This window comes from Athene noctua, chromosome 4 (assembly GCF_965140245.1).
Source record: "Athene noctua chromosome 4, bAthNoc1.hap1.1, whole genome shotgun sequence".
In the NCBI taxonomy this organism is placed as follows: Eukaryota; Metazoa; Chordata; class Aves; order Strigiformes; family Strigidae; genus Athene; species Athene noctua.
In genome coordinates, this window is record NC_134040.1 from 43,918,704 (window position 1) to 43,945,566 (window position 26,863).

General features: G+C 38.9%; 1 protein-coding gene across 1 annotated transcript in view; it reads right to left on the minus strand.

Moving 5' to 3' along the window:
- The window catches only part of FAT4 (FAT atypical cadherin 4), a 146,317-nt gene extending 120,274 nt beyond the window's left edge, over nucleotides 1–26,043 (minus strand). The window contains exon 1 of the mRNA XM_074904367.1: nucleotides 25,078–26,043. Coding sequence (XP_074760468.1) covers nucleotides 25,078–26,043 — 966 coding nt within the window. The remainder of the gene's footprint in view (nucleotides 1–25,077) is intronic.
- Between the last annotated feature and the right edge of the window lie 820 nt (nucleotides 26,044–26,863).

Consider the following 26,863-nt stretch of genomic DNA (forward strand, 5'->3'; position numbering starts at 1 on the left):
CGAAGCCTTCAGAAAGCCAATCTTTCAGCTTCCATTCTTCCCACACACATCTCAAATCATCTATTGCATTTCTTCTGCTCATTTGACTTCTAAAGCTCAAGCAAAGCAGGGATTCAGATAAAAGCCAGTGGTAAAAAAACCCTCAGCCACTTCCTATAGTGATCTTTGTGCAGCACTAACCCCAGGGTTTTTTGGATGCTGGGGAGCGTGGGTTGGTTTGCTTTCAGTCGGCATCAAAAACTGTGGACTTTGCTCTGGATAGCTGTTATATGCCACTGCAGAGAACAGTTCCAATTCAGAGCAACTGTGTAAATCGTTTTAAGAGCTACACCCGTGAATAGTAACTCTAGCTTTCTAAAAAGGAAAATTCAGCTGATTAATTTCAGAAAATTTTAAAACAAATTTTAGAAAGTACTTGCACAAGGCCAGCTAAGCAATTCATGAAAAAACAGTTTAAAAAAATGAAACAGTAATAAGTATTGCAATGAGAGAAAAATAAGGTAGCACATCCCAGAGGAACATCATATATACACCTAAATAAAACAAATAGCTTTCTTATGTTTGCATATCTTGATATATATCCAACAAGCCCACTGTGGGCAATTCAAAAGAATTAATAAAAATTTGGCTATAAAATAAGACTATCAAGATATACTTACCTGTGTTGTCACCTGTGAAGCCACAGCTGCTGACACTGTGGCAATCTCACAATGCACATTAAGAAAGGGTCTGATAAATACAGAGAAATAAAAAAAAAAAAAAACATTCCCCATTTGCTAGTCAGACAAAAGCTTATAACACAGACTGTGTGAACTAGCTACCTCCTCACCCTTCCTCTGGCCTCAGAGACTAGAAAGAAACTCAGCCACCATCTCTTGTCATCCTGCTCTCCAGAAACCCGTAATTAGCAGATCTCATTCTCTTACAGTCTCATCATTATTTTTGGATAAGGAAAGTGAGCTTTCCCAATTTTTTCCAGCTTCCAATCAGTTTCACAGTTCTAAAGGACCTGAATTAGTTGAAGGAACTGAAGAAACTTTTGACATAGCAGAAAAGGCTTTTGCTGCCAAAACCTGGTTGAGTACTAAAAAAAAAAAAGTTATTGAGCTTCTGGGTGGTGATTTTTCCTCATGCAGTGGTGAAACCTTCAGGATTGGGCTGCACAACCAGGTGTGAGACCTTGAGCAAGGAGAGGTGTTAACTTGGCTGCTATGGGGGGTATCCACCTCTTGGAGAACAGATGAGAGCCTGGACACCAAGGTTAAAGTCTTAAGGACTGGCAAGAGCCTTCTCTCAGGTAGCATTTAAGGGCCAAACTCATTTGTTTTGGCTCTTGTCATGTTTCCTTTACCTGTAAAACCACATACAATATGCATTTTTGGTTTATTTTAAGAGCTCACAAGATTAGGCCCGAACATATTGCAACTTCAAGTGTCAGCTCCTTAAAGGAAAAAATTCTTTACTTTGAATAAGTCTCGTATCCTGCACGTGATGCTCAAAATCTTCCTGGGGAAGAAGTGGGAAATACCACTGCAATAGAAGGAAACTTGGCTGGGGGTAGAGCTGCTGGCATCCAGTGAGAGTGGGAAATGATAGTTGAGAGAGGAATGAGAAAGACAAGAGATTAATCGGGTAAAAGGAGACAAATGACGATTTGAGGTCTTGCAGGCAAGTGAATAGGGCTGTGACCATTTTGGGAATGAGCATGCATGAGTGGAGAGGGGAGGAGGAAAAGGTCTGGGACGTGCATGGCAGAGGCAGTAGGGTTGCACAATGAGAAGAGGATGGGGCATGCATGTTTCCTAGAGGGGAAGAGGTGAGAAGACCGTATGAATATCCATATTCGCAGACATGCATAAGGTCTGTCTGGATGACTACATCAGACAAAGTCCAGGACTAAAAGGGACATAAGTGAACTGATGATCCATGTGAGCACACCTCAGTGTTCAGATTATTTTTGATCACAGAATAAGAAGAAAAAGGCGTCAGAAGAAAGAATAAATAAATAAATCTTTAAAATAATAATTAAAACCACTTATTGTTCTTAGACTGTAGTACTACTTAGGAAAACACATCTGGATTCCCAAATTTCTTTTGCATGACCCATTCTTCAGCAGTGAGAAGGATGAAAGGGCTGAATGAGCATCTTCTGTACCCTTTCATAGTATGCATGAAGGAGTATGGTACAACTTCTTCAGCTTCATTAAGAGCAAACTATTTCTCACTTAAGGGCAGCCCTTTTCATTATACTAATATTTCTCTACCACAACCACTTGAGTTTAAGCACATCACTTATCCAACCACCAAGGAGAAGCAGCCCCTCAGCCCTGGGACACTGCAGCTACTGTTCCTCTCTAGGCTTTGTTTTCCATCTTCCCTTGTTTTTCCCCAACAAGCCATGGCGCAATCACAGATCCCACACACTTCCCTCCCTAAACCCCAGCTGTCAATACCCCCTCGCTCGGCTCCTGGATATGCGAGCGCCCCAGAGTCAATCTTCCCATGAAAATCAAGTCAATGACCTGCCCTTCCCTGTTCCTTGAGAACCAAAGAGACAGCCATAATTTTTCTTCCCCTCAGTTCTCACGTGTTGTTAATGTTCACTCGAGTTGTTAGGCAATACAAAATGCATTAATTCCTCCAAAGTGAGTTCACCATGAAAGATTTAATTGTGGCTGATTAGGCATAGTTTTTTCTTTCCCCACCCCCCTCTTTTTTTTTTTTTTTGGTTGGAGGAAAAAGAAGAGCAGAATGCGAAGATATTTTTCACTCAGAGCCCACGTTAGCCTTATTATCTAATCAAGTGGAAAGGCCTTTGTCTGTCCTGGCCCAGCCAAAAAAAAAAAAAAAAGTGCAGCAGTAAAAACCTTTAAGATTTTTCTCAATCCTTTGTTATCCCAAAAGACCCAAGAGTTTAGTCAATTGCTGTCACATCACCAGAAAGAAAAAGAGAGGAGGAAAACAGAAAAGAAAAAGACACTGCTGTAGCTTTTTTTTTTCTGTTTTTTTAAAAAAGAGGCACTTTTTGTAACCCACGAAGAAGTCTGGTACACAGTATGGCACAGTAACTTTTAAGAGATTTGCATTTAAAAGATTGAATACAGGTCGCTTCCCTGTGACCATAGAAACATTAGAAAAGGTGGAAAATTCAGTCTACTGAACTTCAGATGACTTTATTAAAGTGTCACTAATCAGAACCCAAGGACACAAGGTTTTAGTGTTTGGGCTAACAAAGTGAATAACCCTCAGAAGTCAAATGACCTTCTAAGAGCATTACTTTTTAAAAAAAAACACTTGTCGACAGCAAGTTAAATAAGAAAAACTTGATTGCCTCTAAGAAATGAGTAATTTCCCATGCAGCTCACAAGAACACAGCTGAACTACGTCTCTGGAAACAGGAAGATACGGCTCATGTAAGACAAAAAACTCCAAAACTTTAATGTATTATACTACAAGGACAACCAAGCACTTGCTTTTATTTCTGACAGTTTAAGATGAACTTTAAATGAAATATATGAACTATTAATTTGAAGTTAACCTCCACATTTAATGAAACAAATATCTAAGAAGTTTCATTAAGGTATACTGTTTATCCATATCAGCAGTTCCAGGGCACAGGTAGCCATTGACAAATCACTAAACATAAGTTACATCCACATGACATCTCTTGCCATTAATCAGAAAGTTATCTGAATCACAGCTCATTGAATACAGTCATTCACCTGGGGCAGCACCACTCCTATCAGGCAGGCATCATCTTTGATTCAGTTTTATCTCCAGTTATACCAGATGCTCCATGCTTAAAACTTGCTTCTCCTCTCAATACAACTCCCGGCACCTCTGGTCAGTTCTCTCAGTTCATATAGCAAGGATTCTTCTCAAGAACACAATCCTTTTGAATCTTAGCTACTGTACCTTCCTTCCAGTTTGTTTATTCAAGTCCTTCTAAATGCTTCTAGTGAAATATTTTTGCTACTGTTTCTCAGTTGGATTTTTGGTTTGGGTTTTTTTTTTGTTGTTTTTTTTTTTTTTTTTACTGAAGTAAACTTTTCTACCTTAGAAAAAAACTCTGCATACCAAAATAAAGCTGTATCACTAGAGAACATACCTGTTTGAACACTTGAACTCCGGCAGTGCAGAAAACAAGAGAAGATGGGCATCTCCTTTTGATAAGCACATGCTAAGATCCCACTAGACTGATGCTTGTGATATGCAGAAGCTGATGCAGTTACATGTCTTCACTGCAAGAACTAACTTCACTGTTACCTATCTAGCTGCATTCAGCATTACAGGAATATACCTATATATACTTTAATACTTTCATCTATTACTCCACACTATTTTGGACGTAACTCAGAACCTAACTCTATCTGCTGTGCACCCACAAATACCTGCTCTAACTGAACTTCCCCCTTCACAAAAATCATCTGACAAATACCATTTTGCTTTTGGCAAATAAAACCTTGCTGCTGCTGGAAAAACCTACATAAAAATCTGTGAACACTACTATAGGACTACATCTTTCTCAAAGATTTCTTCTCAAAAGGTCTCTAAGCTCCAGGTGTTACAGAGCCCTGGCATTACAGCTGATGACACTTACCATGTTAGCATTGATTCATGTTACTGACTTTTGCTTTTGTTTGCTGTATTTCATACCTGTTTATAGCCTGTTGGGTGTAGGAACGATGTGTCATAAATGATGTCTAGTAATAGCACAGTATCCTGTAATATGGATTTAACACTTTTAAAAGTTAACAATATGTATCAGTAACAAGCAGGTAGCTTTTAATACTGAGTAAAATGATGTAAAAGGTATCCACAATTTAGTTTGTTTATTCAAAAGCCTTCATTATGCTTCAAAAGTAGCATGGCACAGATTAACCACACCAATACTTTCCTTTTCAGTAAAGAGATTATATTCTAGTGATGTGAGCTCTTTAACTATACCAAGCAGCAAAGTAGCACAACATTATATAACTGATAGAGCTCTAATCTTTAGGGATCCTTTAGTACTAATATTTCCCTCAGTTAAAATTCATAACAATCAGAATCAATCAAAATTAAGAATTGAAATTAGTAAGAACTGTTAGTTTTCCTACTGCCAAGAGAGCCTGTGAACAAAGACAAGTGGAGAACCTGCAAGGCAGAATTTGTGAAAATGAAAGGGAGGTGCTCCAGCATTAACAAGGACCAGGGAAAAGCAGTTTAAAAGTCAGAGAGGAAAAAACTGCCTTTAGACCATGGGCAACACTGGGGCTCTCTGACCTTTAGTGACCAGGCCCCAGCTAACATGGCAGATGCAGAGGTTTCAAGTACTGGTATAGATAATCACCCCATGGGGTGTACTTCTGTGTGTCTTACCTCAAAATACGGGAAAAAAATTAGCAACATCTATCCAAACCTGCCAAATACAAATTTGTAAAGTTCATTAAACTAAAATAACAAGTGATTAATATTTCCAACACATTCTGGGTAAACTGTCAAGGCACAGACTGAGTAATCTCCTTAGTGTCTGTGTTGGGATCGATGCCCAGTATTGCAGACCTTAACCAGAAGTTTATCCTTTCCTGTAGTAGACTTTTTCTGCTTCTTTGTTAATTTTCCTGAGCTATGACAGAAAGCTATCAGTATAATATTATAAGGAATAGACAGCAATACCACCTTCAAGAGTTACCAGTATGTTATCCACAGGAACACATCATCCTCTTCAGAAGCATAGTAGCGACATAAGCTCCAGCAGCAGAGCCATACAAATCCTCTCAAAGGCGATGATAGGACAATCACATCCATTTCTTGGCTGTCCTCTACAAAATACATGTGTGCTGCTATGTCCAAGATCTTCCGCAGCTGATACTACCATTTGGATTGAAATGTTTATCTACATAAAAAGGATGTCTTAAAAAATAATCCATCAACATGAAAATTTGAGAGCGTATGAAGCCCCCAAGGAGAGAAACAATTCCTTTTCCTTATATATTATTGCATATAGTTCACAGATACAGGGACACATCAACACGACAGACCTGACTGCAATGTTCTCATCTAGGCTCAACTCTCACAATTGCATTAGATAGTTTATTATTTTCTTCTTCCCACTATTATTCATATGCCTATGCCGCTAGGAATGCGCATCAAACCCTGGAGAAGAAAGCAGTCAAAAAAAAAAAGTACTTAAATTAATCCAAATGCAGATAATTCCATGCACTCTGCCTTGCATTATTATACTTTTCCCAGTCATAACTGAGTGTCTGGATTCAGTTTCTGCCCAAATCTCAGAAACCTCCATTGCCTTGCAGGCAAAACCTGGTGGGTGTACAAATTTTTAGTAAGATGATATACCATATTCATAAAGGGAAGGAAGATGAGGTTTACTACACTAATCATTACTATTAATTTTTTTAAGTTTCTGTTAATAATCATTTAGCTTAACAATTAAGGAAGTCTTAAATATCAAATTAGCTATCATATATAGTTTCTCCTGAATTAATCCTCTGGTAGTTAAGTATTAAGTAACTACAACATAACGAGTAGCTCCAAGCTACTTAATTTCCTAAATGTCAGTGAACAAAGGTGAATGTTTTTCAGCTGACTCATACAAGCAGTCGCACTGGAGATGAAAGCTCTTTAAATACTATTTTTTATTAGCTCATTTATTTTGTGAGTTTACTTGATGAATATCCTTAATTTGAAGTATTCAGTAATTATTCTGGTCAAGGACAGTGCTGCATTCATTCCTACCCTTTAGTCATCAAGAACTATTTTTGCTCTAAGAAAACTTAGATTAAAACAACTTTTTTTTTTTTTCAACAGGTAGTGTGTTTGTCCCATAAATTCTCAAAGCAGAATAAATGGATATTAAAATGGTTTAGTGCTACAAGTGCTAATTCTAAATTCAAAGTAGGACCTCAGTTATGGTATTAAAATAAGAGAACAAAACAAAAATACATTATTCTAGGAAAAGGAATGCTCCTGTTAATCAAAGATGCAGTCAAGTTGTAGTAAGGCAGAGAAGCTCTGCAGCTTCCCACCTTTTTTTTTTTCCATATGATTTACAGCATAGGAAGAAAACCTTATTTGCGCCACTGTAAGATCAGGCGGAACCTTCAGAAGCAACAAATGATTTCCCCATTTTCAGCTGAGGCCAGACGTGATACATGACACCAAACATGGGAGATGCCTGTCTGAGACTTGCAGTCGGGCAGGTAAGCAGATACAAAGAAAGAAACGTTGAACTTATTAAAATAACTAAAAATCTTTGGTTAATTACTTGTCCTTGCAGTAGCCAAACACTCAGGTCTTTTTTGTCTGTGCTCTTTTCATGTCAGCGGGACTATACACAGTCCCAACCTGGTTACTTAAGACCTTGAACAGAACAGTTATGAATGTACCATATAATGGGATAACAGCTAATGCACATAATCCATGAGTAACAAAACAGGCCGAGTAAAGGAGATCTTTCTGTTCTGCCTGTAAGAAACCACAGGGATGCCTTGCGCTGCTTGCTCACCAAGGAGATGCCAGTGTAGTTTTTCTAAGAAAAGATCTTTGGTTCTTAAAAAATTGCACTACTTCAGCAGTAAACTCACAATGAAAAGAAAACGCTCATTTGCATCAGCTTTAAACATCCATGTTCTGGTGCTACAAAGCCTATGGCTGATAAAGTACTCTCTGCTTAGCAATAATTGTAATGAAAATGCAAAGATCTGGCAAGATATTTGCTTCTGAAATACTTCTCTATTACCATGGAGAATTTGGAATATCCACCACTGCACTGGAACAAAATGAAGATAAAGGGGCTTGAATGCTACTATTATTGTTAGGATTTCTTTCTTTTTTTTAAAGGCTCCATGGATTTCAAAGGGATAAGAATTAATCACAGAAATAAATCAAAAACTGCTGCTAGTAACAGAGCAGGAAGACATGTTAAATAAAAACAATAAATACAAATGACTACACAGTAAAATAAACACACACACGTAATTAGCATTTGGAAATTAACAGAAAAGTACTCATGGGTGCCATCAGTGACAGAGAAAACTAGAATACAATAGCAAGAAAAACACAGCATCTGTCTTCTAAAGTAAAGGTATGTTACTTTATTTTTAAGTGATCCTCTTGAGTCAAGGCCTGAGTTCTTAGGCAAGGAACTACCTTGCAGTGACTTCACTTTGGGCAAGCCTCTAGTAAGCAGTTCACAAAACTCAGAGCAAGACTCAAGCAATAGTGGGAGCCCTTGGGGAAAGCATCACTGCACAGACATGCAGTGAGTAAGTACATGGCCTGCCTGACCTTCCTCCCAGGATGATGCTTTGGAGATGTGGACTACAGGATTTGAAGCCAGGGCAAAGGCGGTGGAAAAAAATAAAAACAAAAAAAATAGAGTGATGATGGTTAGTTGGATGAGAGACTCCACTTCACCTCTCGCCCTAGGGAAGGTGACATATCATCCCACTTTCTCACACCTTGCCCTGACCACCCCTCTCCAGCTCTCCTACATGATGTAGCGAAGCTTCTCTACACTCTGCAAGCGGGACGTGGGTGTCCCACCTCCCCTACCAGGGCATTCAATAACCAGGAGCTCTCTGTGACTGGGGAAGACCACTTTGCAATCGGCCAAGTGCTCATCTGCAGTGACCACTGAGCCCTGGCTGTGGATAACCCTGACTTCCCCCAGAGCTGTGGAATCCAGCCGCATTTCTTTATTCCACTCATTCTTGTATCCCATTATCCACCCAGGCTGCTCTGCATTTGAAACGAGGGAACAGTTGCACTACTAATTAAATCCTTAGATAACTTTCTTATTTTTTGGCAGATTTGTTGCAAGACACAGTTAAAACCTGACTACAACATTTCTGGCTTCAAAACAATAGCTATTAAACACAAAACTTACATTTTTAAAAATTAAGAACATGGTTATCAGTTTGATAAAGAAAAACATAAGTATCTATTAAAAAAAGATGTAAGGACAGATAACAGAGTTTTATAGAAAGCTAAAAAAATAGATGCTCAGTACAGAGAAGTTTCTTTAGAAAGTGGGGTTATTCTGTGGCTCCAGCTATGTCAAGGATACAGTAAGGTGGACCTTCCCATGCAAAGTAAAGTCCAGCCTTACAGAGGTACACCTTCCCACCCCAAACTGGCATACCAGAAAGGAACCAAATCCTAGGAAATGCCTGGATGCTCCAAACCCATTGAAAGCTTTGATATTAATGTCCAATGCAGGCCACTTTCAGAAAATAAAGCCACTGTCATGATAAAAATTAACACAAACCAGCCTAGCGTAGAATTTACGTTCCTCAAAAGAAAGTAAATCCTGGAGATGAGAGACCACCAGACCATCACACCACCATGCCATCATCCCACCAATGTTTTATAAAGTCTGGGAAGCCAGACAAAAACCTATCAGCCTGTAACACAAACACTGTAAGTTAGGCTTAGACTTGAAGTTGTAAATTTTTCTGATGACATTACTAACATTCTGTAAGATACCTAATTCCGGCATACATCAAAATAAAACTAAATTTCAAATGCTTCAGTGCGTGCAAGCTGGCATTTAGGAAACTTGGTTTGAGTTTAATAACTTAGAGGGAAAATGACTTTTAGGGGACTCAGATAAGAACATGGAGCTGGAAGCTACTGACAGGCATTGAGTCTGTAAACCCGTATTTATAAAGTAGTTTTACAAAGGGTGTATCTTTCAAAATACATAAATTAAAGTCACCACATTGAAATTATCCTGCTGTAACTGTCACATAAGTCTATACATAACATCTGTTAAAAGGATTCAAGAGTACCACAACATTACATAAACTTCTGTATTTTAAAAGTTGTGGTGAATCATATAGCTATATCCTACTATTCTTCTTGACATGATAGGGGGGTGGGGGGAGGAAAAAAAAAAAAAACAAACAAAAACAACAAACCACACAACAGTTTAGAAAGCTACTACAAGAAAAACTGTTCCCCAAAAGAGCAGTTTCCAGAAGAATAAAACAGGAGTCTTGATAGAGGTTAAGAACAGAGAAATACAACTAATGTTACTGAAGAGAAGCAAAAAACATGATGACCCACAAGTCTTGGTATCTCCAAAAGCTTTGCATCTATTACACACGTTGGGCTGTTCCTGCTGAATCTAATTCATACAAGATCCATCAACCCCCTTACTGTCCTGCTCCCCCCTGAGTGCACCTCTCCTCTACAGGCTCCCCTATGCAAAGGAGGCATTCTTAAATGATTTGGAAGATTTGTTTGATGTAAAAGCAAATAATTTCCTAAAGAACAACAGAAGATCAGCTGTTGTCCCACTATCTCGTTAGATAAAAATCAAATCCCAGTTTAGAGAAACAAGATAAATATGTCAGTATAACAGATCTCAAGAACATGATTGGCAAAAGCATATGCCCAAATTTTATACATTACTCTAGTTTGAAAATGTAATCTTAACAGAGTTGAATTTGATCCAGGTAAAAGAAATACTGCATATTACGTAGGCTTCATTCAAGAGATGCTTAACTACACATTTCAGCATGCTGCAATCATTGCTGGCAGTCACCAAAAACATGGAATTACAAGTGGAACATGACAGTCATTGCCAACTACATTAGACAGGGTGCCTTACTATTCCCTTATTTATAGGACAAATTTATCATTTCCCCAGATGACACCAATGAAAAAATTCACACATTCACAGAGGGCACATCTCTAGTCTCATTACTTTTCACTATACATTTAGAAACATCAAGCCAGAACGTTATTTGGCTTAGAACTGGTAATAACTTATCAAGCCCCTGGTTTTCAATTCTGGTGTTGCAACACACATGAAAACAAGTGTTGCTAAATCATTCACTATAGGTGTTACTTTACCTACAACCCAGGGAGAATGGCAGCTTTTCTCTCCAAAAAGCCACCGAATGACTCGAAGCATACATTATTATATTCAGATCTTGACAGCTATCACATGGAAATTAATGTTTCTGGCTATATATAGTATATTCTGAAACATACGGCTGTGTTTCAATTGTGCACAACAACAACAACTCCAACTGCCTCATTTCTTCATTCTTTTATAGGCATTTTATATGCTCGGTGGGGGGGACAGAAAAGAACTTAGTTAATCATTAAGCTTTTTCCTTCCCATGCTGACTGTCCCAATTAATCAACGTCTGTGGGAATTGCAAAGGAAATCTAATGCACCGTTTCTGTTTCAGTATCCTGTATTCTAAATATCGAACTTCTGATTTTTAAATGAAGAAATAACATTTCTTAGGCATCTGTTATATTAAAATACATTTTGAAGTGATGGTGAAACACAGTATATTTCAGCCTACTAAAAGTAATTCTTCTTTTTGAACACAAGTTTCTTGAATTAAAATTAAAATACCATTAAAGTGAATTTCTTCTAAAGAGAAGATTGCCATGTAAACTTGGTTAAACATTTATGAACCACTGACTACACAGTCTATTTCCTACCCTTCCATCTGCAGGTGAACTTAGGGACCATATGAAGGCAGACCTCTTAGCACCAACCCCCTCTCAAGCATGCTATAAGCCTTTGCTGGTCACAATTCCTGTTATAGACAGAAACCTGCATCTACTGTGGGATTCACTACCCAAATCTAGCCAAATCTCAAACACAGTGGCTTACTTTAAGCAAGGCACACACAGGTCCCAGTGTGGACACTTGGGGAAGGCAAGTCTCCCACCCCATGATAGATGGGCACATTCCCCTCCTGGATTCCTTCTGAAAGACAGCCTCTGGGGGAACCTATTGTCCTTCCCTGAGAGATAATGGAAGCCTCAACAAGTGCCTTAGTCTTACAAAGCTAAAGTTAGGTGCTCTGAATTCAACCATAAGTGCCAGGTGCATCTAGATAGCCAAATGAAGAAATACCTCAATCACAACGTTACAGTCCCTTCATTAATCAAATACTGAGAGAGAAAACTTGCAGGGGAGAAGAGCTTGCAGGTGACTCCAAAACTCATCACCATTTCAACTAAAAGGACTGCTGGTCCTGGCAGCAGTAAAGGAGAATAGCTCAATTCACACTGCTTTAGGTGAAGTCCCTCCCCACAGTGTACACTTAAACATTTCTCAGGGTTTTCCCATTTTAGTGAGCAGCCCATTTTATCTTACATAGGAAATACTGTTTTCCAGTAAATCAGGAGGTGCCATCAGAAAGTCAAATTCTGTTAGTCTTACACTAGCAGTCCTTCTGGTCTCCAAAGAACTAACCAGAGGAGTGAAGACAATAGGATTGGGTAGCTAGGTCTTTATGCATGCACACACTCAAGTTTCTCACCAACTACATTTTCGAAGCCTACATCATCCCCCATAAAGAGCCATTCTTCTTCCCAGGAAATATTACTTTAATATTTTCATTAAGAAAAACCCCATAAGATTATGTAGGTGGGCATATCAACGCAATTCCTGTTCTTTTATTCTCCTAAGTGCAAGCAGCTATCAATGTGTACAATTTTTAAGCTGTTTACATGCCCCCATCAAAGTAATTAGATGGCTTCTGCATTCTTTTTACCAGCCTAGTAAAGATCAAGTACCTACCCCTTGACTTAAGTTAGATAAAGCAGCTTATTTTTGTCTTTTGGAAACTACGCCCCAACAGAAAGCAGTCAAAATTAATCCTAGATAAAGCTCACCTTCATTTATAAATTATAAGAACAATGAGCAATGCATATATTCACAAATTAATTTCTAGAGTTTAACTGACTTCTTCAACATAGGCTCCTACAAAACTGCTCTCTGTTAAGTTGTCCTGTAGCTCACTTGGCGCTATAACTTATCGCTAGTTCTTTTCCTTGGCTTACTGTGCTAATGCCATTGTCTTATATTCCTTTTTACGGAGCTACATCCATGTAAAGTACCTAATTATAGATTGCAGAATGTCTTGATTTCCTTATTTCCTTGGCAAAGGCAAGTTTTTTGTTAGATGTTTAGTGTTTACCCTGTGTCACTTTCAATATAGATTTTAATTTACACAAATAGAAGGTCTTTCTTATTTACTCGGGGCCTCATTTTCTGCTTGGTTATACCAATGTAAATTGTAATTTAATTAAATAAAATATAGTTACAGTGATGGAAAATCAGCATAACTCAAAGAAAAGCCAGTCCACTGTTAGTAATAATTTCTTTTATAAATTCCAGATTCTCTTGCTCATATGTCCTTTGCAGAGCCAAAGCTGTAATAACAATGATACATTTTCATGGAAAAAAAGTAGCATTTTCCTGCTTACACAAAGGGCGCTTTTTTTCAGAGGGAATGTAGCTGGGTTGCATTTATTTTTTTATTTGTATAGTAGTAGCCACAATTAATAATCATATTATGGTATATTTATAGACGAGACTGTTTGCACATGAGAGACCTCAAGGCATCAAAAAAGCACATGCGTTTTTTTAGCACTGAATCTCAGAATGAAACATTGTCTTTCTCCATCAGTTTCGGGCAGCTTTGCCGCCTCAAAAAAAAGTATTTCAATGTCTGTTTCAAAAACATATACATATAGGGTGATCAAGGAACAAGAGAAAGAGTATTTAGAAGACCACAACAGCACTGTTTTGGCTGAAGTTTGGTCTTAGTTATTTACACTATACCATTAGGAGTATGGCTTTGCAATTATTTTTAATATATTCGTTTTTATGAAAAACAACTACAATATCTCAACTTAATGACCGGGAATTGAAAAAGATATCCCTGCTCAGCAGCAAGAACATCCTGCGAATTTCCAGCTGTCATGAGCAGGAGAACATTACTGCCATCATTTACAAAACATGAATCTTTCTTAAGGCCTTCTAATGAAAATGCCTGTTTAAGACTTTGCTTTAAATAGATGGAGGAAAAAAAGTCTTGCTTCTACTCCCTTCTCCTCAGCCCTGCCCTGATAGATGGTGTTCCTCATGGGTGTAACAGATCCGACAGACTTGGAACAACCACTATGTCTGGTGACAATGATTTATTTCTGCAAGCAATTTTAAAGTTCAGACATACCATTTTTAGATAGCAGCAACCACTTAATTTCTACAACAATAAATAACAAATGCTAAGAAGAACTGGACTTTTCTCAGATTAAGAGTCTGTGGGACTCACTCTTCCCTTACGAGCTCCCTTATATGTCCCTGTCCTGTGATGGCTTGGCGTCCTCTTCTGTCAAACTCCAGACAGACTTAGGCACTACCTCTACGGAGGACAAGATATTATTAATATGTATCATATACACATGCTTATATACACACACACACGTCACAAAGCATGGTAATAAACAAATAATCATGGTAAGAAACCACCTGAGGAACACAGAGACACAAAGTGGCAACACAGGAGGAGAGCTAGCACTGAGGCTGGTTATGTGCAGGGGCAGCCACATGCTTTTAAGGCTTCTTAGTCCAATTTTTACAATTACTTTCAGCAATGCATCAGAATTTTTCTATTAGGAGATAAGAACTGAAGGTCGGACAGCATGACAAAAATCCCTGAGGACACATTATTGTTCATTTGCTACAGAAACCTAAAAGGAGGGCTTAACTCCAGCCTTTGGCGTCCTACTGAGCAGGAGTATTGAATTTATACAACTCCTTTCCTACACTGTAAAATGTATTAAAATAAACATATTCATGTAGTCATCTTCCTCTCCCCTTACCCCTCTCACACACAAACTCAAAACAGTACCGAGCAGAAAAAAACCCAACAACAATAAGAGACACCTTTATCAGCCTCAGCCATCTGTGTTCCTTTAGTCTGATCCAAGTATTTTGGCAGGCATGTGCACAGCTTGCTCCTACCCAATATCATCCTGCTCTGCAAGAAAAAGTCCACTCCCACTTCCTCCCCTCTCCACCAGCATGCGGGTCAAGCGGCGTTCTCAGTCTGTCCGTTGCAGGACTTGAAATAATAAAGTATCAGTGCTTAGGTTTAATTAATTACAATCTCAACCCGATCACTTAACCTTATTCTGAGTAACTGCAACCCCACTTGATAACACGGCATGAAGAAATAAACAGATGATAAAACCCCATGCAACTTTCAGTGCTGACCATAGGAATTATTTGGAGTTAAGAAATTTATACGTAAAAATAAAATAAAACAAGCTGACTTCTCTTAAGCTAGAAACACAGGAGTTAAGAGTGCTGTTGGAGAGAGAAAACAGTGGAAAGAAAAACTCTACTTCATATAAGATCAGCACTGCCATAAATCAGTTTCCAGACAATCTGACATGACCCTACTGGGGTTAAAATCTGGATTTTCATTGATTTGTTCACTGAAATCATAAAGGTTCAAATTCTTTTCTCAAAGCAGACAGGCATAAAAACTTTATTAAGCAACTTTCAAAGGGAATAGAATCATGCTCAAAAAAAAAGTCATTCAAATACACACAAACAAAAATGCAAGTCTCCAAAGAATAGGAGTGCAATAAACTACTGAGTTCACCTTCTGTTTCTAAACAGCTTTGTAATTGCAGCATGTCTTCGTATTTCAGACAGCATGATATTTTGATGGATTAAAAAGATTTGTTGTATTGAAAAGAATAAAGAATGTAGAATGGGAAAAAGCACCAGGAAACCTGAAGTGCAACATGATAGAAGGAAACCCCTATGGAAAATACAAGCTTTAAGCAGATATACTACAGATGTGTACCATAGCTCAGGCATCTTATTTATTCCTCTGAACTATTTTCAGTAGAGTTCTCTTAATTTATCAAAAAATGATGCAAAAAGGAGTTGACATGAAAAGCCCTCAACTCAGTTCTCTCTCTAGCTCTCCAAGGAACAATTTATCTCTTAGTATACTGCAAGGGAAACATAATCACATATCTCCCCATACACAGTGCCTGTAGCAAACCCACACCTCTAGCTTAAAGCTTTAAGTAGTGCTTTTTCTATATTAACATACATATATGCTCCATGATGTGAACTTGGTTTCTTCTCTCCTTAGCTGCTTCAGGATGCTACACATAAAATTCTTGTTTTGATAGCCAATTGCTACTGTTGATTTTATTTCAGTAAAAATGTTGTTGGATGCTATTTAAATTAATTTGGTCCAAGCAGGATATAAAATCTGAACATAGCTTAAAAAGACGACTACCAACTTGGGTAGGTGAAATATCACATACACATTCTTAGAATTAATAGTCTTCTGGATTATATTTTCAGGAAATGTTGCAGCTACCAAAAATAAAATTTTTGCCCCAAACCCCAAAGAGGACTAAGATATGAAGTGCTTGCTTAAAATTGTAAGTTAGTATTTTACTCATATTCTAGACAAAAACACATCTTAAAAAGGTTTCAAAAACATTAAAATTGAATATACCTCCAAAGGAATCCTTAAGGAAAAAAAATCAATTATAACTAAAACTAACACACACTAGCATAACTCACTGGGTGAAAAGTTATCTTTTCTTCATTGTTCGCTTCATAGTAGATGTTAAGCTCAAATCAGCGGCAATACCAGAGCAGAGCTATGAATCAGCTCTGAGAGGCTTCACATCGGAGATGTGGCAGCAAGCTGCTGGCAGGACTGCAGACCCTGCTCCCAAAGGCAGGACGTTCCCATGGGTGTTGCAGTGCTGGTTGAGCTCCGTTCTCCAGGAGAGGGGACAGGCATGGATCACGAAGCTATGATGGAGACCTCCAAAAGCAGTCACTCTCATAGCACAGCTCGTAAATCCACTCTGCGTTCCCATCAGCGACAGTGACCATTATGCTCTGTACTAATAAGCTGCCCCATAAGAAGATATATCCAACTAAGGGCCTGGAAATCAATCAAAAGTTACTTGTAAGGCACAAAGTCTCCATCATAACAGGTTTATCAGTGCAGAATTAAAAAACAAGTATATGACATGCAAGCAGACTCAGGGCATGGCAGGCTGGGCGCCCCAGTACAGCTCCAGTACAAAATGCCATCTCTCAGGGGAGGCAGGAGCACCCGACCTCTTACCATGCTGCAGCAGAGGCCCAGAAGACACCTACCAATATCAACCCTTGAAATAACAGCTTTAGTGTTCTCTTATGCCCTTATTGTTTATTGAAACAGCCAACTGCAACGCAGCACAGGCACATGTGTGCCACACCAAACACAAAACGTGATGACTTTGCTCTGAACCTTCCATCACCTACCTTGTTTCTTCCATGGTACCTGTGATACAAGTGTGTCCTCCTTATTTACCTTCTGAATCTCCTAAAAACTAACACAAACAGTCACAGTGCCATGCTTCCTTGCCTTTTACACACTTCTTTGCTTGTAATGGCAAGTTGGGGCTTGACTCCTGCTTAGAAGCAGTCCAGATAGGTACCGGGTAAGAAATTAAAACAGTACAGGCTGATCCTACAGATAAACTAGAGTTGCTTGATCCAGTTGGTTGTTTTCCAAGCACATCCAAGTGAGGGGCTGGAGAGATAATTATTTTGACAAGTGCATGTACATGCGTATTTAGAAGAGCCACGAGGCTGGAAAATGCAGATACATGAAATCAAGAAAGCTACAATTTTGTGTTAACGCTAACAATACTTCACATACTGGCCACGTGGCACATCTCAAAGCTATTCCCATTTGTTTCACTTGAAAATCTATGAGAAAAATCCTTTCTTTGTGTTTCAGCTCTATTAGAGGATCCACATCAATGTCATGGGGCCCTTAGGAGTTACCTTCCCTCACCTGGCCACTGCAAGGAACACAAACTTGGCCAGGGGATGCCACCTCCAGGCCGCAAGGTAGAGGGGGAAGATGATACACTATGAAAAGATGCTCTTGTCAAAAGGAGTCCCCAAAGCTCCTTCCATCTAAGCCTCAGAGGCTGCTGAATGTTTTCACCACGAGCACACCTTTCTGTCTGTAGAGCTGGATGTCTGGATGGCTGCGTTAAATATAGTAGAACCCTTATACGCTAATTGAAGATCATTATATCAATACAAGCAACAGCCTATCAACAGTGCGTATGTGCGGAATATGAAATGCTGAGGCAAACGCTTGTTTTCATTACTTTTTGCATAGCTGTTGGCACATAAATTACCACTTCATAATAGGCTCTTTGAAATTCTCTTGCATTAACTAATGCGACTATATGTATTTTTAGAGTGCAATCATAGCTATCAGTTTCCATCTGTTCTACTGTCTTTTTGGTATGTTACTGCTCTCAGGAAGTAAACAAAAATAGATCACTACAAACACAAACCTGGGTGACAGTCTAGACTAAGTGTCCAATTAAAAATAAGATTTATGAGAATAGAAAGAAACATCGTAGTAAAACAAAGACAGAGTTCTCTAACATATCTGGTATTATTCTTGGCAAAGTGAAGTAAGGCTATAAATTTACTGAAACAAATCAGTATGGTACTGATGTACCACACTGATCTGGCATCACATTTCTTGACTACAAAAATATGTTAGGAAAACTCTTTGTTTCACTTCAATTTTAGTCACCATAAATTTACTTTCTAATTAAACCCCAAGAGTATTAGGGCTTGTCTACACACAGGTTTTGCACAGACACAATTATATGGGTAAGAAACCAAACTGACTTAACAGCAATGCTACTCCCTAGTCTAGACACAGTTAAAACAAACTATACCAGTAGAACTGTCATGCTAAGGGGTTGCTTTGATATAAATTAAATGGGCACCTTATTATTGGAGGGGTGGGAAGTGGCTCTTGGAGTGGTGGTTCAACAAAATCCAACCTCTAAAAAGACTCAGAAGAGACCATGGAAATGTCTGGAGTCTCCTTCATCAGTCAAAAGGGTACAAACATACTCCGATGAGATGTAGTCTTGAGGTTCAAGATATGCACAGGAGATGGGAAAAGACAACAGCAAAGATTTAGGAGGCAATGACAACGTAGTCCTACCCCAGTAAAGCCAGTGGTGACAGCTGGAGACACCAAGAGGGCAGGCAGGCTTTGGTGACCAACTTCTGCAGTTCTCCTAAATGAACAGCCACCAACTGCTTTACCTAACACTAACACGTGGAAAGAAACCTGTACTCCAGCAGCTCTGGGGGGTATCATTTTACATGGAAAAGGACTTGCTTATTAACATCAATAGAACCCAAGAATCATTTAGAGATTTGTATGAAGAATTTAACACTTAGCAAAAACAAGCACATGAAAATTTTGCTCTGGTTTTTGGCTATTATTTCTAGTGTTTGCATTAGAGACACATGAAAAATAATATTTTCCATAATAAAGAATGTTGTTTTTAAAGTCTAGTGATTTTTAACATAAAAATTATGAAATGACCTCACATGCAAAAATGCCCAGAGGCTGCTAAAATAGCAAAGAAATGAGAAATTCTAGATATTAAGAAAATGTAGCAAGGCAGAATCATTAAAGAAATTGGAGAGGATGAAAAAAAGGACAACTTTGAACCTAAACCCACAAAAAGGTTTGGAACAGTTGTTGACGTAAGGCACATTCATCTCCCACTCTAGCTCAAGGAGAACTTTGAGATCTCTTTTCAGATCAGTGCATATGACAGCAATAACTTAAATAATTACACGTTTCTCAGAATCAGCAATATCAGCACTAGGAAGAAAAAAACTGGCTTTGGAGCTGAGACAAGACAGCAGATTTTCATTGTTTATTCAACTGTTTCGTAAGTAGTTTCCTTTGTCAAGCAACAATTAATGCACCATGTATCATTAAAGAATAAACCAATTTATAAATAGTATGAATACAAGGAGTACCCCATTGTTCTTATTTGTACTGGTAAATACAAGACATGCAGATAAGACTTCTCTGAAGCGGGTTTCAAATTCTCTTACTAAATTTAAAGCCTTTCACCGTTAGCCAGCTTCGTTAGGAAAGTAACACTTTCAATGCTTTGTCCCACCAATCCACCCCTCTCCTTCTCTCAAAGGGATGTTAGGTCTGTCCCCACATCCCTGAAGCGGTATCCAGCCGAAAAAGCACAAGGGATGCATCGTGCTCCTATGGCTCAGGCAGCCTCTCCTGCAATGTATTCTGTCATTCCTGCTTAGCAGCATCTTCCCTTCCTTAGTCCGGGTTTCTGGAGCTCTGCACCAGATATGTGCAATGGAGGAGGCGGTCTTTGAGTACCTCCATCTCACTCCTAGGTCCAGAGAGGACCTGTGGAGTGCAGGAGTGACACAGAGCTAGCTAAGCTACCAGACCTAGGCTAGGCTGAGTCAAAAGCTCCACATTAACTAGTTACATCTTGTGATCATGGTTTTATGGCCATGGCTGCAGTTCCCACTGAGCCAAGGTGAAGTGTCCTATGATTTTCTTTCCAGGAAGAGAGGACCATTCATTCTGCCCGTCTTTATTAATTTCCAGATCTTTACTATGCGAGCAGTAAGCATTGTCTAAAATACCTGTATCTTGCCTGATTAAGGAAAGAACACTTTTTTCCCTAGACTATGGATTTGGGAGATAAAAGTCCCCCCAACTTGGAAGTCCAAGCTTCCCTCCCAGTAGTGGCAGTCATGAAATGTAGCACAAGAAGCAGCTATGAACGTACAAATGCAAAAGAAAACTCAGTGCCTCATGTTTCCCTGTCTGAAAATGAAGACAATAACTCCTCTTCTGAGAGCATTTTAACATCCACAGGTAAAAAGTGCTAGTAGGATAACTGACCTGCCTATTTCCATTTTCAAATCAATACCATCACTAAATCTTTCCTCATTTATACCCTTCTCTCCCTTCCTTGGAAACTATGAATCTACTTAAAGTATGTAAAAGATGATTAACTGAACGAGCAGTTCACCTCCCAAACAAACCTCATTTGTCAAACATAATATATATGTTAGCACTACTGATATCTAGCAAATCCACTGCTCCTTTCAAGGAAGCCATCCACTGAAGGGTTAAACATGCAAACTAGAGATCCCTTCTAATTCCATTTAATCCCTAGTAACAGCACAGAAGATGAGGTATTGTCCCTGGGTTCCTATTATTATTGCCAGCCGAGAATCAGGGTACAACATACGACCACCCAAAATATACCACAGCATACGATCATTGTTTGGAGAGGGAGGACTGAATAAAAGTCACATGGTTTTCAAGTGATGCCAACATGCATTAGTCATTCTGTATTAAATATAAAATCATGACGGTGAAACCCTCAGCCCTGCCTTAAGAGATTAAAAGAGACAAGAGAAAGGAGCTAAGCAATTGCTGAGATTTTTCTCTCAGAAGAAATACATAAAGAGGTGCAAAATGGCAAACAGAAGGCTGCTGCCTTCAAGGACACCTACATTATTTTTTTCTTATCTGAGAACAGTGCAACACCTAATGACTAATACAAGAGGGAAAAAACAAAGACTGATCACAGAACACGTTCACACAATGTCAAATCATCTGGCTTGTCACTGCAGATTACACAGAAACAGGCTAAAAGTCCAAAGTAAAAAAAAAAAGCTTTCAAATTCAGTAATGACTTCCAAATCACACCACTTAGTTATAAAATACAATGGAAGAAGCACTTGGGTTTTCTTTGCAGATTTCAAAGAATTTGGTACTTTAATCATAAACCTCACAACTTGTACTTTTCAGACTCCCCCCCCCCCCCTTTTCTCTCCATATACTAATAACAAGCCCAGAAATATACACAAATATGAAACCTGGTGCTAAAAAAAAAAAATCCACAAACTGTAAATAAACTGTTCTTTGTTTTTTAAACACTGTTGCTTTACTGAAAACATAACGTAACCCTCCAGTTTCAAGGCATGTCAGCTGCTTTGGACTCAGGGCTAGCATACAACCTGGGTAGCTACACAATCAGTGGATCTGTAGTCTGATCCTACAGGGCAAACACCAAAGTTGGCTGAGAAAGACTGGAAAGAGACTTTTTCAGCTGGAGCACTGAGTGGATCTTTTCAATACAGTTGCTCTTAAAAAAGAAAAAGAAAAGAAAAGAAAAAGTAAAAAGTAGATCTTAGTGACAAAAGTTAGGAAGAAAAAAAAAAAATATCACACCATTTCCCAAGGACAAGGATTGATTCACTTCTGAAGTTAGTGGTTTCATACAAGCCTGCTCTTCTTTTATACTGCCTGGTGGCTAGACAAAGCCTAGTCACTGTTCTGAAGCTGTAAATACCTCTATTTCACATCAGGTAACTGCCACCCCAAACTATGACTAAAGTCTACCTTAGACAAAAGATCTGTTAACTTTCTTGCTGCTGCTGCTCTCTTCATCAATCTCAGCCAGCAGTTTTAACACTGGGTGGCTCTGAGTGCTCAGTGGTTCACTCGCATGCCATGGAACAATTAAGACGATGTCTGGCAGCAGGGCAGAAGGCATAGCAAGCAGTGAAGAAGAATGTAGAAGTTGTTAAGCATATCCTATTGCAGTTTTTCCCTTTTCTTTAACCATATTCAGAAACAAAACCCAACATACTCTTCATAAGAGAAGTAAGAAAACACACAACGCTCAAGCTTTTTCCTCACAAAAACCAACCCAAACCAATCTAAAACCAAACAAAATATATCCAGCTTCTCCAATCAGAAAACTATCATGTATATTGGTACCAGACCTATTTGGCTTTGTCTGCACACCTGTATCAATGCTTTAGAACTTACTTCTCAAGAGGGAATCTAAAATCAGTCAGTCTTCATCTTGCCATGCATACACCAAAAAAAGTTGAAGACATTATGGGCAAAAGAACACTCAAGTTTTGTGGCTTTAGATATTCTGCAGGTTCGTGGACATTCACTGTCCCTCATCAGTGTTCCAGTTATACCACCACTCAAACCATCACCTTAAAAGACAGGACTAGAATAAAACATTAAACCTTCCTAACTTAATACACAAAGACTTTAGCATGAGTGTGCTTTGATGTGGGTTTCCAAAGATAAGAGATAGCGTTCACTTACTCAGGTACTGGCTGGGTTTTTTTTATGAAAGAAGATTGGCAGCAAACTCTAAGACCAAAATGTGTGCACTGCATACATCAAACTGAAACCAAAAAGAATTGCCATCCAAAAGAAACATGAAAAAAAGCACTCACTGACAGTCAGCTTGCAAAAAGAATGTCACTGCAGTAATTCTTGTTCAAGTGTGGGACAACAAAAGCCATTCCAGAGAAATTTAATCAGTCAAGAGAAAGACTGCATATGGTTATGGTTTTTAAAGTTGATAGCTGATTATAATTTGTAATATATTTCTAAAGAAGCACAGTAAGCTAATTATATTTAGGACAAGAAGCATTTTAGAAGCTATAAAGATACAACCAATAATATGAAATCCTAGCTCCCAACTATTACTTTCAATGTTCATTACAGAACAAAACATTTGCTTTTGATTTCAAGATTGGTTTGTATTCAACAATGTAAAATTTGTTTAAAATTTCAATGGTTGTTCTCTTCCCTGCTCACCAAATATTTGTATTAAATACTTTCACAACATGTGAGACTACTGCAACCATAGGGTCTCCTATGAGTTCTTCTCCAGTCAGGAAACTTCGGTCATGCGGGCGGACTCAAAGTTAAAGGATTGAGATCCAAATACCCACTGACAAAGGCTTAACCCTCAAAACAACTGTCCATCTAGAAAAAAAATATGATGTAATAATAATTTTTAAAAAAGATTAAGCCTCTATCTTTTACAAATTACTAGCAGGGGTACAAAGACCAATATAACAGGAATCTTCCCATAAAAATAGTATGCATTATTTCAACCAGCAACACTACTAGAACTGGTCATTTTCCAATACCCTACTGCTCTTCACAACAGGATAATCAACAGCACTTCGCATATACACCAAGATGAGCTCTCTCATACATGTTAAGAATCTTTGAGTCTGAACAGTGCTCAAACTCCCTGCCTGAATTATTTCGTGGAGCATCAGTCACTGCCAGTAGAATGAGGTTATATACCTAACACATCATACTTAAACTACAGTAGAACAACAACAAAAGTGGCTATGAAGAAAAAAAAATTACATCTGTCAAGTAAGAATTAGAAATACCACATCTGCTAAAATCAAAAAGAAAAAACCCAAACCACTACAGTATCCACTAAGACATAATTCCCAAGAAGAATTATAGCTGGGGGTAATGCATGGGATGCATAAGGTTATGCAGTATTGAGGTAATAAGTTCAGCGGGCAAGGGAAATGGTTGAACCACTACACACTACCAGCATCCCTTGCTGGTTGACCCAGTTAGAAGTGCCAGCCCCAAACTTCCAGGAACAGCAAGTTAAATGGCTCACAGTGAAGTGCAGAAGGCAGCTCCAGAAGATGGTGAAACTTAAAACAAACACAAGGCTCCCTTTCACACCAGGCTTCTCAGTATTCCTGAAGAAGACAGCAAGAATGGTGTGAACAATCAGCTCTGAGGCTCAGTTACCAGACAGAGCAAATCTGGATGTTTCAAAGCTGTTTTCCACGTAGTCAGGCTAGTCATGCAGAGAACATTTACAGACCTTCAGTCAAGCCAAATGCTTCTGTGATATGGAAGGTTGCCAGCTAAAATGTTACACTTGTATTGTCTGTCACATTCAAGAACAGAAGCAAGACCATTTTCATACTTATCAGTGAGAGTAAAGAAGTAACCTAAATTAGAGATGCATGAGGAGACCTGTCTGAGGGACTTAACCATGCAGGGACACCAAGCACATCCAAGACTTGAGACACAAGATGAGCTGTTCAGAGAACAATCCCTTTCTGGCCTGTTCTCAGACAAATACTGACATGATGACTGTAGTGAAAGAAGTTCAGTTATATTTCACACGGGAATAAAAAGACTTAAAATAATTAATGAGTACTAAAATGAGAAGACATGCAAAACTCAAAAACGCTGATGATTAAAGCTTTTAGCACCTGAAGTATGTAGTACCTGAAATTTATCTGACCAACATTGTGCCTACAATAGACAAATTTAAGCACAAATTTCTCTCAAATTTCTCGAGGTGGCTTTGAGGAAAACAGTTTGAGCTATACTAACTGAAAGGTTATGTTCAACTAATGAATCAGCAGAATTCTGTCCAGCAGAAGATCTGAATTAGCTTTCAGGTCTTCTGCCGTGCACTATTACCTGTAAAACAGCTAACAACAAATACACAAAATGCCTCGTATAGAAAGCAAACAGGTAAATAATTACTGAATAAAAGCTTTACCTCTGCTCGTTGTGTGCGGGGCAAAACAGATGACTTTTCAATGGCATAAACATCCACCAAGTAGAGACGTGCTCCTTGCTCCCTGTCCAAAATGGCAGCAGTCTGGATGACACCAGTATGGCGCCCGATGGTGAAGAGGCGCCCGAGACTCTTATCTTCACATCGGACAGACACGATGTAATATTCCACCTGAGCTTCAGAGCCCCGCGGACTCGCTGCTTCGATAGATATCACATTTGTCCCGATAGGTTCACCTTCTTTTAAGATGGTTATGTATTTCGGCTGAGTGAAAACAGGCCCGTCAATCCCTTGCAGAATTATAGTCATCTCGGTGGTGGATTTTCTCCTTTCAGGGCCAAGATCTGTGGCAGAAACTATGAGATTGTATACAAGCTGAGAAGGCACCAAAGCTGATGCTACTCTTAAATCTCCACTATAGCGATCCACAATGAAGGTTTCGGTATCTCCATTAACTATTTCATATTCCACTTCTCCGTTGGCACCCTCGTCAGGATCTGCAGCAATAATTGTTGTTAGGATCGAGCCGATCACAACCGAGGGGTCAGCTGCGAGAGCATTTTGCGATACGAACACGGGAACATTGTCATTTTGATCCGTCACCAAAATGGTCACATTTTTCAAAGCAAATCGTCTGGACTCCACAGGAACAGCCTGATCAGTGGCTTTGACTGTTAACTCAAAGAGATTAGCAAACTCACGATCTATTTCAGCATTGGTAAATATTGTACCTCTCACTTCATCTATACGGAAATGATTACCCCTTGGCATCTGTTGAATTATTGCATATGTTAGCTGCCCATTAATATCTGCATCTGGATCCTGAGCAGTCACAGAAACAACAGAGCTACCAACAGGAACGTTCTCAACAATAGATTTAAAGATGTCCCCTGGAGGAAAATGAGGAGGGTTGTCATTAAAATCCCTAACATGTATTACCACTGACATTGTAGATGACCGTGGTGGCCTTCCTTGGTCTTTTGCTGTTATATTTAGCTTATACAGAGATTGTGTTTCAAAATCCAGTTTCTTTGCAAGAAAAATACTACCAGTGTTGGGACTGATGCTAAAGGTCCCGTGATTGTTTGTCCCTGTAATGCTATAGTGGAGGTCAGCATTGTCACCTGAATCAGAATCAGTGGCAGTGACAGAGGACACAAGTTCACCAACTCTCATATTTTCCAAGACATCCACTAACAATGTTGATTTAGGGAAGGAAGGACTGTTGTCATTTTCATCCAATACATCAATGCTCAACATGCAAGATGAACTTAGGGCAACTGCTCCAGAGTCTACTGCTTGGATGACAAGCGAATATGACGCAGTAGCTTCGTGATCTAGTTTGCCCACTAAAGTCACTTGTCCTGTGCTACTATCTATTGCAAACTGGTTTTCTTCATTTCCTTTGATGACAGAGTAGTGAATCAATCCATTAGCCCCTTCATCAACATCTGAGGCAGAAACTCTCAGAACCTGTGTCAGATTTGCTGCCAATTCTGATATAGTAGCTTGGTAAAGATCTTTCAGAAATTTGGGGGCATTATCATTGATGTCTTTCATGTAGATTTGTACAGTTGCCTGATCCTTTAGAGGCTTTGGCAACCCTTGATCTGTTGCTATTACTGTGAGACTAAATACTGCAGCTCCCCTTTGTCTCATAAGAGCTTCTCTGTCAAACTGATGAGTGCTTCTTATTTCCCCAGTTAACGTGTTCAGCTCAAAATCTGGCTGCATATGCTCAAATGAATACCTGACATCACCGTTTGGC